We start from the raw sequence: 14,293 nt of genomic DNA, 5'->3' as shown, positions 1-14,293 counted from the left end.
GTTATGTTTAATATTTTCACTATATAGAAAAAAAATTTAAATCAAATTAACTATCAGATATTAAATCTGCAAACCAATTGCTCAATCTCTATTTTGCCAAAGAAAGTGGCAGTGTTAACGATTCACATTATAATAAAGATACAAGCTACTTGTAATATGACGGAATACATACAGTAATGTGTAATACATGTATAAAGGACATGTCCATAGTACAATTTATATATAGTTACTATATTGCAACTTATTTTTCATAAGATGATAATTTACATTGAAGAATGATAAAATTGATGGCAAATATAGATATATACAATGTATATAACATACATATATATATTTTTTTAACAGTAATATCTAATATATGCGCCATTCTCACGATATATCGCAAGTAGACTATTGCATTTTGGCCAAGTATATACGAGAAAAATAATCAATTTGTTATAATTCTAAATGCATGAATAAGAAACTCTTAATAGGAATAATCTATTTTCTTACATCTGAAAATCCTCAGTCTCCAGAGGCAACACTATAAAATAACATCTCCATTTTAGTAAAAACGTAAAGTATCATATTTTTTTCTCTAAGAGAGTATTAATATTCTTTTGTTTTTCATTAATATTATTCTATTTATATTCTTAATATTAATGGTTTTTTAAATGTTATTATATATACAAAAAATAGGATACCACAAATGTGGCTAGTATGAAATCTCTATAGGATACTTCTTTGCACAACATTAACAAAAAAAAGATACAAGTCTATTTATAATCGAAGGTACAATTATCACTAAAATTCTTCTGAGCTTCCTTATTCAATAATATGGCTCTGAAGTATTCAATATGTCAAAGACGATTATCACAACAATTTCCTACTGGAATTATACACATAGTTTAAAGCAGATATGTAAAAAAATTTCTTTTGTATCTGCAGATAAGTTTTTTTTTACTCTTTTTCTCTTCCCAGTAGATAAACAACTAAGAATATTTCAGCCTTTACTGACAGGTACTCTGTTATTACTGTTGTTTTTCGAATCTACTGCGCTCAATGCTATACCTAGTTGCGCTGCGTAATATGTAAGCATAATAGATACCTATAAAGTAAAAATCGAACATAATTACATTTGCTAACAAAATTATGATATATTCGTCTATATCTATGTTTATATTACCTGAGAATAAGGTAATGGACTATGGAAATAATGAAATCCGAGCAAAGTGTCAGATATAACAAAGCATATGCTTCCAATGCAACTGCACAATTTAGTCCATGTCCACAACTCCTAATAAGTAGAATGTGATTAATCTCCGCATGTATATACAAAGATTAATGATATTACAAGTATTCTCGAATAAAAAGCGCAAGCTATTAGAGAAACAATTAATAGCACGATATTTAAAACGAGACAAAACAGATATGTAATTGAGATATGAACTGTTTTGATATAATTTGTATATCATTGCATAAATTTACCCCAAAGAATTGTACTCTTGATATCGCCCTCCATGCCATAGTAGTGATTAATACTGTATAAATTGGCACTCCTATCGCTAAAACTCCGGTCAGTCCAGGCATTAAAACGTATATGACTGGAAAGCAATCGTATCAATCAATAGATAGAATTAATTAATATCTGATTAATTGAAAGGAATTAAAAACACTCCTTCGTTAATCTTACCGATTGAACAGAACATATACAGCACTGCTCCGAGTGTTAAATTCAAGGGTTTGAATCCGAATGCAATTATATACATAATCTGCGCAATAGCAAACATACACATGCCTGCGGTGAAACAATTAGGCCACACTAACAGTGCGTCGCCTATGCAACTAAACACTAATCCCGTTAATATACGCCTGGAGAAAGCATATCTGTAAAAAGAGATGAGTTAGTTAAAAGAACCGTCCCAAAGTAAAATTATTTCATTCATTAAAAAGATTGATTATTTAAAGATGTAAGAAATTTTTTTTTTTTACTTACTCTTTGGACAAATTGATCCCATGCAATAGGATGAAAACAATAAGACTTATTATCGGTAAACATTTAAAACATGCCGTCAACAGAGATGGTTGTTCAGCAAGTAATACAAAATATACCGACACGCTTTTAAAGAATGGTACCAATTTTGGCCCGATACTTTTTATCTGAAATGTAAAAAATCGTGCTTATTGTTATTATTATGTATCGAGAAATCCATAGTGATAAATGGAAATGTGATGATAAAATAAGGTATAAAGGTAATTGAAATAATATATTCATAAAAAAACGAGAATTTACATAAAACGAGAAAAAAATTGTACAATAAATTTACTTATGTATTATATTAGAGAATCTTAATTTATTAATTTTAATTATCATATTTTTTTATATACAACTTGTTTAGCAGCTATTTTAAGATAACTTATCTATATATTATATAAGTCCAAAAGATAATGTAATGATATTAAATGATGGAAAAAAATATGTTTTGAGAATATTATGCTGTAAACATATTTTATTATCTTTGAGTTATCATTTGATTCAGAGTTTGAGTTATCATTGTATTCAGAGTTTGATAATTAAACACTTTACATAAAATAGATAAATATAGCAAAGAAATTTTCTCTAGAGTGATTAAAAATAATTTATATGTATACTAGAAAATAATTATATTTTCTTTTTCTCTATTTAATTTTCTATTTTTATTTATATACATTATTTATTATTATTTATGTTATGTTTAATCATTTATTACAGATTTTAACATTATTATATATCAAAAATGGAGGGAGAATCTTGTCTTCGCCAGTGATTAATTAACGAAAAAATATAATTTTTAGTCGACACAACTGGCAACTTGTATTTACAGAAACTTTATTTTATATTTTCCAACGTTTTTTGATGCGCAATGAATGTGAGTTGATAATCATCTATTCACTTATCTTTCAACTCTTAATCTATTTTATTTTTGTATTATTTTTTGTGATTGTAGACATTAACTGACCCATTTAATCCTTTGTAATTAATTGCTTGAAAAGGACCAAAAACTATGGTCGAAACGTCGCAATAAAGTTTCTGTAAATACAAGTTGCCAGTTGTGTCGACTAAAAATTATATTTTTTCATTATTATATATATATATTATATAATATAAGTTTATTATTATTATATAAATTTTTATTAATTTTTTTTATTTAATATCATTATCAATTATTTTCCTCATATGTGTGTGTGTGTGTGTGTGAAATATATATTTTACTCATACATATGCACATTGTAAAAAAAAGAAAGATTTAAATAGACATTTACATATGTACTTTATTCTTGAATATTTTATCATAAACTGTTTTTCATCCTTGAAGTTCAGCTAATAACAGTGCATGTGTAAAGAAATCTGTTCATAGTCATTGAAGCCTAATTGACTTAATCCAGCCAGTTACATGATAATACATTATCTAATATTGGTACCATCAGGACGCACACAATGGTCTTTGATATAGAGCAGTCACTTTATGCCAATCTGATAGTTTCTCTAATAGTACGTTATTACAATAACAACTGCATTGAATTGATCTTCAAAGAATATCAAACAGGAAATCTGTAATGTGGAAATTTCTGCTTTTTGCCATTCATGTCTATTACTGTCCTCCGCATAATATTGCTTTAATAATAAGTGCATAACTTAGTTATTTATTTGTATTAAAAAAAATAGTTTAAAATTATAAAGAAATTAATGAATCTTTTATAAATATGATTTTTTTAAACATACACACATATGTATAAATTTTAATGCAAATGAAATAAATAATACATAATTAATGCACTTTATATTCTTATTGCACATATAAATGAGAAATGTATACATAAATTGGCAATAATTGCATATAATATTAAAAACTTTTTTGTGTATTTTTTTAAATTTTCTAACAATAAGAAGAGTATACATTTTATTAATTTAACATAAACAGTTTTTTTCTAAAAAAAAATAAGAAAAAAATATTTTTGTATATGTTGTGTGCATGTATACCCAAAAATTTTAACATTATATATAATTGTTTCTAATTTGTATATACATTTCTCGTTTGTATTAATAAAAATGTCTTGATATAATATTTGTATATAAGATATACAATATTTTACACATTGTAAAATATATATAAATCGGATATTTAATTATATCAGTTTTTTCTGACTGGTATATATGAAAAATAAAATATTAAATTCAATGTTCACTCGAACACAATTGATCTAACAAAGGATTAGCATACGCGACTGCGAACAAAGAGAAGAGAAAACAGAGTAGCAGTTTTTTTTTTTTTTTTTTCTGAATGGCAAAACAATGACGGAACACAAACGATAGACTTGACTTGATCTGAAAGAAAACAAGAGCAGCGAGGAAGCGTGAAAGGAGAGCGAGAGTGATACGTTGCTGTCAACAAACGTAAACAAACGATCTGTCAACGACTTCCGTCCTCTTACCACTTGTGTAGGCGATGACATATCTTCGATCGAAGGACACCGGAAAAACAATACGAGCGACGACTTGGCCGACAGATCGACCGACCGTGGGACCAGGATCTAGCGAATGCTATCGTCCACAAACTCGCCGCTTATTTATACGACGCTTTCCGATATATGTGTCCGCGTTGCACGCACACACGCGCATCGCTGTCACCGGGCATCGGGTGATTGCAAATTGCAAACGTCGCCGATTATCGTATGGCCAACCTTAGAACATATATACATGGAAGGGGAATGCCTTTGTTCTCGACAGAAAAACCATGTCCCAAGGAAGTGAGACAGAAAATATGGTTGCCTCTCTCTCTCTCTCGTGCTTAAGTAGCCGCGCATGCGCACTTACGAGCAATAAGCGACGAGAGAGAGACAACCATATTTTCTGTCTCACTTCCTTGGGACATGTTTCAGACTGCTATTCCCCTTCCATTTATATATGTTCTAAGTGGCCAACCGAATGCAACCATAGACTTCCATCTTTTATGTAGAGTTGCAACTCTCTTGTATTTGCGCAGCATAGATGGACAAGAAATTAACCAATCACGCGTCTAATCCGAAGAATGACGTTTTTTCGATTAGACATTTGATTGGTCAGTATTTTTGAGAACGAAATCGAATTTCGTTTAAAAATCGATATAAAAATCGATGTTTGGAATCGGATATACGTAACGCTTTTGATGCATAATTTATATTTTTGCAATGAGATAAGCAGATAATTTAAGAGTGTCTATTGTGCGATATTTTGTATAAGAATCTAATATAATATTAATAAAATGGCGAATTGTGTCAATTCCACATTGAATAATCTGTTGGCGTCTTACAAGAAGTGGATTGTAGCTAATCCGCACTTGCTGTCAGATATTGAGGCCACTGTCAGATGTTTATCTTACTTTAGTTTTGGTTAGAGAAGTATTTCTCAAATATGTTGTATTACCATATTTTTTCTCTCGCCAGATATATTTAATGATACTAAATCTATTATCTTTATTTACATAATAGGGCAGTTGCGCAATTCGAGTTTGGCTGTAGAACTAATTTACTCTATGCCAAATTTAATTGTGCTGTGCAATGATTTACTTATGTATAACAGTAAATCTAAGGATCTGAAGATACCTCAGTTCGAATCAAAGATTAAGATTTGGCTGACTGTGGTGGAATATACCGAGACATTGCTCGAGGTTTCAGCAGAGAAGTTATGGGGCGCAAAGGGAAAATGGTTAATAATCATAATTGTACAGTTATTTAAGTAAGTGTTTGGCGTTGCCTATTTGCAATACAATGAAATATATATATTGTATCAAGTTTTATTTTATATAGATAAATATTTACTTTTTATAGGACTATATTACGATTGTTATCAGTTCATGTGTATAAGGAACGTATGACAAAGAATCCTGCAACACCACCACTTAACAGAGAAAAGTTTAACAAAGTAGTTAACAGTATACAGTCGAAAGAAGGGTTTACACTGAAAAGATCAGGCACTGTTATTAGAAGTATAAAACATTCGGTTCCTATAGAAATGCGAACATGGAAAGCTTTGCCTTCTAACACAGATGAAAATGAAAACTTAACCAAGACTCAGGAATCTGAGAAAATTCTTAAATTAGCTGAGGTTGTTTAAAATTTAGTATTATATCTTGTTCTAATTCATTATTAATGATAGATGTTCTAATGAAAAATTAAAATATATTATTTAAATTTGTTAAAATTAAAAAAAAAATAGTATTAATGTGAGTTTCTTGAATAGTAATATGAATTCATTATTTGAGCAAAAAGTACAAAGTAGATGTAAAAGAATTATTAAGTTTTTGCGTCATTATGAAAACTTATATAAGTTTTTTATTTAGTTTTGTTTTATTACAATTTGATTTTACTTTTTGTATTTGTTCTTTTTTTATATACATTATGTCTACTATATTTTTGAACTTTACTCTCTTGTCTTTTTATAATTGTACAATAATATAAAACTGCTGTTAACAAAGTACATTTTCCAGAGTCTTTATGTGACAAAACCATTGCTTCACCTTGGCTGTATGTACATTACTGACAAAAAACACTGGCCACCATGGATGTTATCATTTATTATTGATGTAGTCAGGTAATTAACATATATTGCACTATTAAATAGAATTTATAAATTGTGATCTTTTCTATTTAATTGAGTTATTCTTTGTATACAGTTTGAATATCTTTACTCGCTGTGCTCCAAAGGCATTATTCAGTAAAGAAGAGGAAGAAGAACTCGTACGACGAAGATTAAGTTTACTGCTATACATTTTAAGATCGCCATTTTACGACAAGTATAGCCGTGTTAAGATAAATGCATTACTTGATGCATTATCTACCTCTGTACCTTTCGCCAAGTTATTGACAAACGCTGTTAAGAAGAATCTACCATATATGCAGAGTATGTACTTTTACATGTGGTCGCGTTAACTCTTATGGCTGCTAAGTAAGCTGATGAGAAATACACATGTAAGTGAACTCGCCATAAATACGAAAATTATAGCATAATCTAAGCATTCCATAATTCATGAATAATTGGGGAAATGTCACAAAATGATATTTTTATATTTTTCTCTATTATATTGTTGCACAATGAACTTTGAAGGATGTGGTACTTATGATCATATTTTATATATATTTTATTTTATTAATTTAAAAATAATTGTAATTATGAAAGGTATTTTTATAAAAGAGTCTCAACATAATTTAATTCGCTTTGATTAATGTATTAGCGGCTTTTAATGAATGCATAAGTGTGAAGCAAAAAAACGCGAAGACGAACATCACAAATTTCGAATACTTTGATAAGTTTTTTGACTTGCAATATGTTCTCCAATAATTTGAGATAATTTCATTATATTTTGTCAATAATTGAATTTTCACATTTCTCATTTTATCAGTTGACAATTAAAAATATTAAAAATTTTTCAAGAACTTTAAAGACATTTTTAGTTGAATACATTTGAACATTAAAAATAGAATATGCAAAAAATATTGCTTTTGCAGAGATATTTATGCTAATATTTGTCATTCATGCAATAATTCTTTTTGTCACTATACGTGTCACGTACAAGGCCTGGATATAATTTGTCAACGCTTATGAAATAATGTTTCCTGCAACAATGTGTTTTTTTTAACACGTATTGTCGAATGAAATCAGCGGTGCGTGATTCACGATCTGCTCGTACGGATCATTATTGACCTTCGTCGTTTATTTGCCAATGAAACGGGGATGGCCTTGTCTCTCTGCACCTTGTCTCTGGACATACGGCTGTTACGATCTGCTGGGAATACCACCGAGAATTATTACGCTGGTTGCGCACAAGCTACAACTGCTATTATTATATACATACTAACGTAATTATAATCGGAAGCAATTTGCTCTTCTTTTTTTTCTATGTTGTGCTAGATATTTTACACGTGATAGCTCGGAAGGGAATTACATATCGCATTGGATATCTTTACCAAGAACTATCGTTTTTAACGCGTCATGAAAAGTCATATTATATCTCATCTGACAGGATACACAAAGTATCTAATACGCTCCCATTAAAGGATTACAAGGAGAAACTGAAATGATATCGCGATTCGTCGATTATTTATGTATATAAATCTATGAACATGGTCTCCGTGTTTTATTTGTTGTGAGTGTCGTTTATACAAAAGATATTGTACAATTGATTCTCGGTGATCTCGAAATGCATAGCATTTTGTTTCTATTATTGCTGTGCCAACTGTTGCAGCAAATGTGTGCGCAAATAATTTTTGAACCTAATCCTCCAATGGCAACAAGTACGTATTTTATTAAGGATATACTATTATTATTATAAAATAATGCAAAATATTAATAACAAGAGATATTTAAAAGAGAGAATTTCAATTTATAGTCATCTATTGTATCATATAATGCAAAGAATTTCTAAATATAAAAAGAAAAGTTTTCTTTTAGTTAGCGTATTTAATTTAGTTTATAAATTGAATTAATCTAATTACTGATATATATTTTACAGCTTTTATCGTGAATAATGGGAATAATGGGAATAATGGAAATAATGGACAATGTCTGTGCTATCCCGGAACCACCTGTCCTAGCGGCATTGATGTCAGAATCGTGAATACGGTAATATTTGTTTATTAATAAAAATAGAAAAAATTTGATACTATCAATGAAATGTTTACACATTGTAAAATAATAATTGTTAATTCTATATAAATGGATTCTATATAATTCTATATATATTTCTTATTCGATATTTTTAATACTGATAATTTTATATCATTTTATAATATAAAACTTTATTTTTAGGGAACAACTTGCCCCTCAGGACAAGTGTACTGTTGCGTAACGCCGCCCGCAAACGATGCTTCTTGTGGTATCCGAAAAATTCCATCTTCCTCGCATCCCGTAGCGCAAGCTGCTTGTGGCGCATATCCCTGGCAAGTGGCCGTTTTAACCGATGGTAACGTTTACCTCGGAGGTGGAGTACTTGTCAGTCCAATGTATGTCCTTACCGCTGCTCATAAAGTAGCGGGTTACGTGTAAGTAATAAATATACGCATAAATTCTTCCAGAAATTTGTAAGATGACAAATTTTAAAGATTTTTAAAGGGATATTAATTCCTATATTATTAATAAATACAATATTTTTTGTTATGACATATATTTATTGAAAACATTGCAGAAATGGTGGTATTAAAGCGAGATTGGGCGCGTGGGATGCTCAAAGTAATACCGGGTGTTATCCATATAGAGACATTTCCATTTCGAAAGTTACTATACATCCTCAATTTAATTCGCAAAATCTTCAAAACGATATAGCAGTGCTTAGACTGAGCTCGGCCGCTCCAATTGCAACTAGTCCTAACATTAATACAGCGTGCTTGCCGTCTGCAGCAGTTGCTGCAGGAACAAGGTATATATTATACAATTAATATTTTCGCAGTATTTATCAGATCACTTTATATATAATTTTCTCTAATTTAAATTCTTTAATTCATCAACAATCATGTAATATAATCTTTTTGTGCTCCAATTATCATATTTCATAATTTAGCTATATTTCTATCTCTAGCATTTTGCCAAGAGCGTCACAGAATATATTATAATTTTGCAATAATCATTATTTTTTATAAATAATATTATGACACGATTAATATATTAATCATGATATTAATATTTTAAAGATGTTGGGTGACGGGCTGGGGAAAGAACGCTTTTGGAAGTAATGGGATGTACCAAATTATTCTGAAAGAGGTAGACGTACCCGTATTGACTCAAGCGGATTGTCAAACCGCTCTTCGTAAGACGAGACTCAGCAATTTCTTCATTCTGGATGGCAACTCTATGTGTGCCGGAGGGGAACCGGGCAAAGACGCATGCACTGTAAGAGAATTATACATATATTGTCTTTCATTTATATTAATGTAATATCTATTCATTAATCAATTCTGGCAATATCATTACAAATCCATTTTTTTAAAGGGCGACGGAGGTTCACCGCTAGTGTGTTCAATAAATAACGGGCCCTTTCAAGTTGTCGGGCTGGTGACATGGGGTATAGGCTGTGCAGATGCAGGAATACCTGGAGTGTACACTAATGTATATAACTTTCTTTCTTGGATCAGGCAACAAATGACGTAGATCGCGTGAAAACATATGTATGGATTACATATATTTTCACATTATACATATTATTTGAGAGAACTAAAATATAGACACGTTAATAGATTTTCTATATTATATAAAAATGTGTGCGTCCCAACTAATATTTATTTTATAAAACTGTGTATTATAATATTAACACAATAAAAATTATATACATAAAGAATTTTGCATATTTTTATAAGGTCACAGTGTAAATTAATGTATAAATGCGTGTGTGTGATTTAAATAATAACATTGATTATAAGTTATATTTTTTGTAATTAATTATATAATTAACATTTGACATGTTTTGTAATTTTGTGATTCTTAAAAAAATCTAGAATAACTTTGAATAAGAATAATCTTATCTATATCAGAATATGATTTATATCAGAACTATGTAATGCATATATTATATTTGGCAGTAATATTGCCTTTGACATTTAATTATCAAATCTTTTAATTATTTATTTATAAGTAAATTGGTAAAGATTAGAAGCCGAAAGAGATTGCTCATTATATCCAAAAATTTCAGAGAAATTTTAAACAAAAAATTAATTATAAGATGCAATTGATGTGATTGCAAAAGTGTCATTCACCTTTGCCATCAACATCCTACAACGTACTTTGATTTAGGACATATATATATATATATATATATATATATATATATTGATTTGTTTCTTTCTTCATATTATATTAGAGATTAGAGCATCAAGCGAATGTAAGCGTGATCAGTGATATACATGTCAAGTACAGGACCCAGAATGTAATTTGTCAGCGCTTATAAAATAATGTTTCCTGTAACAATGCGTTTTTTTTTAGATACATTGAATAAAATCAACGGTGCGTGATTCACGATTATCGCACGGATTATTATTGACCTTCGCCGTTTATTTGCCAATGAAACAGGGATGGCTTTGTCTCTCCACACCTTGCCTCTGGATGTATGGCTGTTCCGATCTGCTGGGAATACCACCGAGGATTATTACGCTAATTGCGCACGTGCTACACCTATTATTATATACATACTAATATAATTATAATCGGAAGTAATTTGCTCCTCTTTTTTTCCCATGTTATGTCAGATATTTTACTATTTTTTATTTTTTTAGTGATAGCTCGTAGGAAAATCGCATACCGCATCAGATATCGTCGCAAAAACTATCGCTTTTAACGCATCATGAAAGGTCATGCATTATATTTTGTTCGACAGGATACACATAAGTCCTCCCTTCAAAATTATGGAGGACAGGAAATGTATCACGGTTCGTTGACGCATTTATATATGCATATATATAAATCCGTAAGCTACGATTTCTATTAGTATTTTATTTGTGGCGTCTATAACAGACTGTATAATTAATTCTCGGTAACTTCAAAGTCTTCGAAATGAATAGCATCTTGCTGTTTCTGATATGCCAAGTGTTGCAACAAATTTGTGCGCAAATTATTTTCGACACTACTACAATGGCAACAAGTACATAAATTACTAACAATATATTATTATAAAATGATGCAAAATATTAATATAACAAGAGATATATAAATGTCAAAAAAGTAATATAATAATATAAATAACAAATAAAAATTATTAAGTGTTAGCTTAATAACTATATATTATTGTTAATGATATTCAGTAGAGAGTATTTGAATTTATAGTCGTCTAATTGTGTCATATCGTATCATTTATATAATTACAACAAAGAATTTCTAAATATAAAAAAAAGATTTTATTTTGTAGTTTGACATATTTAATTTAATTTATGAATTAATTTATTAATATTGATGATGTATATTTTACTGCCTTTTACAGCTGCCATTGTGAATAATGGACAATGTCTGTGCTATCCTGGAACCACCTGTCCTACAAATGGAACCATTATTGACATCAGAATAGTGAATATGGTAATTATTTATTTATTAATAAAAAATAGAAAAAAATTGATACTATCACTATATCAGAGCCTTTTCAATTTATTATTATTATTATGTTTATACAATATACATATATATATATATATATATATATATATATAATTATTATAATTATTATTATTATTTAATATTTTTGATATTCAATATTTTATATGATATCATTTTATAATATAAAACTTTATTTTTAGGGCCCATTTACTTGCCCTTCTGGACAAGTATACTGTTGCTCATCAACGCCCGGAGACAATACTTCCTGCGGTATCCCAAAAATTTCATCTTCCCCGCATCCTCCAGGGGAAGCTGCTCCCGGTGCATATCCTTGGCAAGTAGCCGTTTTAACCAACGATGACGTTTACCTCGGAGGTGGAGTACTTGTTAGACCAAATTATGTCCTTACCGCCGCTCATAAAGTAGAGAATTATCTGTAAGTAATAGAAATATATATATAAGTGTAGAGAGATTTCTGAAGAATTACCAATCTTTTAAGATAACAAGTTTTTTTTAAAGATTTTTAAAAGAAAATTAATTCCTGTATTATTAACGCAATATATATTATTATAATGTATTAATCTGTCATATATCTTTTGTTATAATATATATGGTTCTTAAAAATATGTTACAGAAATGGTGGGATTAAAGCAAGATTGGGCGCATGGAATTTAAGTGCTCAACCTATTGACGAACGTTATCCATCTGTAAATATTAATATCTCAAGAGTTACTCTGGATCCTCATTATAATCGACAGTATCTTTTAAACGATATAGCGGTACTTAGACTGAGTTCGAACGCTCCAATTGCTCCTAACATTAATACCGCATGCTTGTCATGTGAGCCAGTTATTGTGGGAACAAGGCATGTATTATAATTAATATTTTCATAGTATTTAACGTCGCTTTTTTAAATATAATTTTCTCAAATTTGAATTTTCTTTAATTCAATTACTTTTGTGTCCTTTTGTACTGTAATTATCAGTTATATTTATATCTCTAACGTTTTGCTAAGAGGATCGGAATATATTATAATTTTGCAATAATTTTTTGTGAAAACATGTGTATAAATTACATATATTTTCACATTATAAATATTATTTGAGAAAATTAAAACAGATATATTAATTTTTTCATAAATAACATAACATAATTAACACGATATTAATATTTTAAAGATGTTGGGTGACGGGCTGGGGAAAGAACGCTTTTGGAAGTAATGGGATGTATCAAAATATTCTGAAAGAAGTAGACGTACCTGTGATAAGTCAAGCGACTTGCGAAACGGAACTTCGTGGGACGAAACTCGGTGGCTTTGTCTCGTACTATCTGGACAACAGCACCATGTGCGCCGGAGGAAAAGAGGGCAAAGATGCATGCACTGTAAGAGAATTATACATATTATATTGTCTTCTATTTATATTAATGTAATATCTCTCTCTCTATTCATTAATCAATTCTGGCAATATTATTACAAATATTATACAAACCTTTTTTTCTAAAGGGCGACGGAGGTTCACCGCTAGTGTGTCAGACGAGAAACGGATCCTATCAAGTTATCGGGCTGGTGACATGGGGTATAGGCTGTGCAAATGCAAGCGTACCTGGTGTATACGCTAATGTGTGTAACTCTATTTCTTGGATCATGCAACAAATGACTTAAACCGCGTGTAAACATATATATATGGATTACATATATTTCTTATAAATATTATTTGAAAAAATTAAAACAGACATTAATAAATATAATTAGATTTTCTACGTTATATAAAAATGTATGCGTGCTAATGAATATGTCATGAATGATGTATAAATAATATTTAGATACTAACAATATAGTTGAAATATAAAAGGAGAATGTATTCGTAAATTGGAATTTTATTGAACATTGGAACATAATAAAATTAGTGCATTATTAATTTATATTCTAATTACAAGTATATATTAACGAATTAATAGTTTTATAAAAAGAAAATTGTTAAGTTACAAAGAGTTAATTATCCTATCACAAAATATTAATGGATAATAGATAAAGAAAGAGCAAAAGAGATCTGATATTATAATTTGAAATAACTTTGATTTTAGTCCCTCAAGGAAAAATGCAAACAATAGAACTGTAAATAAAACTCATAATCAGCCAATCTTTAATTCTCTAATTTTTATAGTACTATTATTACTTATATAATAAAAAAAAAAAATTGCAGAAGAGAAAAATTAACATTTATG

The 14,293-nt window shown here is 29.3% G+C and overlaps 3 protein-coding genes across 3 annotated transcripts; 2 read left to right on the top strand and 1 right to left on the bottom strand.

The window, feature by feature from the left end:
- Positions 1 to 22: 22 nt before the first annotated feature.
- Positions 23 to 4,725, bottom strand: LOC145942296 (lysoplasmalogenase TMEM86A). Its single transcript, XM_083048893.1, has 6 exons — positions 4,453 to 4,725; positions 1,976 to 2,139; positions 1,673 to 1,866; positions 1,468 to 1,583; positions 1,166 to 1,276; positions 23 to 1,087 (listed from the first exon to the last, which is right to left on the bottom strand). Exons 1-6 carry the CDS (start codon positions 4,471 to 4,473, stop codon positions 983 to 985), a joined length of 711 nt encoding a protein of 236 aa, XP_082905019.1. The 5' UTR covers positions 4,474 to 4,725; the 3' UTR covers positions 23 to 982.
- A 436-nt stretch (positions 4,726 to 5,161) lies between these two features.
- Positions 5,162 to 7,119, top strand: Pex16 (peroxisomal biogenesis factor 16). Its single transcript, XM_083048818.1, has 5 exons — positions 5,162 to 5,388; positions 5,488 to 5,734; positions 5,827 to 6,103; positions 6,486 to 6,589; positions 6,672 to 7,119. The coding sequence occupies exons 1-5, from the start codon at positions 5,262 to 5,264 to the stop codon at positions 6,925 to 6,927; spliced, it is 1,011 nt and encodes a 336-aa protein (XP_082904944.1). The 5' UTR covers positions 5,162 to 5,261; the 3' UTR covers positions 6,928 to 7,119.
- Positions 7,120 to 7,461: 342 nt separating this feature from the next.
- LOC145941506 (transmembrane protease serine 9) lies at positions 7,462 to 13,730 on the top strand. The gene is made up of 13 exons (XM_083047615.1): positions 7,462 to 8,289; positions 8,508 to 8,617; positions 8,804 to 9,036; positions 9,180 to 9,410; positions 9,682 to 9,880; positions 9,980 to 10,134; positions 10,978 to 11,146; positions 11,358 to 11,409; positions 11,958 to 12,049; positions 12,268 to 12,503; positions 12,702 to 12,932; positions 13,246 to 13,450; positions 13,572 to 13,730. The coding sequence occupies exons 1-13, from the start codon at positions 8,196 to 8,198 to the stop codon at positions 13,728 to 13,730; spliced, it is 2,166 nt and encodes a 721-aa protein (XP_082903741.1). The 5' UTR covers positions 7,462 to 8,195.
- The last annotated feature ends 563 nt before the right edge of the window (positions 13,731 to 14,293 follow it).

This window comes from Prenolepis imparis, unplaced genomic scaffold (assembly GCF_030444845.1).
Source record: "Prenolepis imparis isolate NDT839.2.m4 unplaced genomic scaffold, iyPreImpa1.0 SCAF_10, whole genome shotgun sequence".
Taxonomy (NCBI): Eukaryota; Metazoa; Arthropoda; class Insecta; order Hymenoptera; family Formicidae; genus Prenolepis; species Prenolepis imparis.
Note: the sequence above shows the minus strand (reverse complement) of the source record. Positions and strands in the feature narration are given on the sequence as shown.

What these genes read in the sequence shown, in the direction of transcription:
- LOC145942296 (XM_083048893.1), bottom strand. Translation starts at nt 4,473, where the DNA reads ATGTCATCGCCTACACAAGTG. An exon ending in CAAGAGTACAATTCTTTGGG is followed by an intron (nt 1,277 to 1,467) that starts GTAAATTTATGC and finishes TCTACTTATTAG; the next exon opens with GAGTTGTGGACATGGACTAA. An exon ending in GTCCATTACCTTATTCTCAG is followed by an intron (nt 1,088 to 1,165) that starts GTAATATAAACA and finishes TTTACTTTATAG; the next exon opens with GTATCTATTATGCTTACATA.
- Pex16 (XM_083048818.1), top strand. Translation starts at nt 5,262, where the DNA reads ATGGCGAATTGTGTCAATTCCACATTGAATAATCTGTTGGCGTCTTAC. An exon ending in AAATTCTTAAATTAGCTGAG is followed by an intron (nt 6,104 to 6,485) that starts GTTGTTTAAAAT and finishes TACATTTTCCAG; the next exon opens with AGTCTTTATGTGACAAAACC. An exon ending in TTTATTATTGATGTAGTCAG is followed by an intron (nt 6,590 to 6,671) that starts GTAATTAACATA and finishes CTTTGTATACAG; the next exon opens with TTTGAATATCTTTACTCGCT.
- LOC145941506 (XM_083047615.1), top strand. Translation starts at nt 8,196, where the DNA reads ATGCATAGCATTTTGTTTCTATTATTGCTGTGCCAACTGTTGCAGCAA. An exon ending in ACATCAGAATAGTGAATATG is followed by an intron (nt 12,050 to 12,267) that starts GTAATTATTTAT and finishes CTTTATTTTTAG; the next exon opens with GGCCCATTTACTTGCCCTTC. An exon ending in AGGGCAAAGATGCATGCACT is followed by an intron (nt 13,451 to 13,571) that starts GTAAGAGAATTA and finishes TTTTTTCTAAAG; the next exon opens with GGCGACGGAGGTTCACCGCT.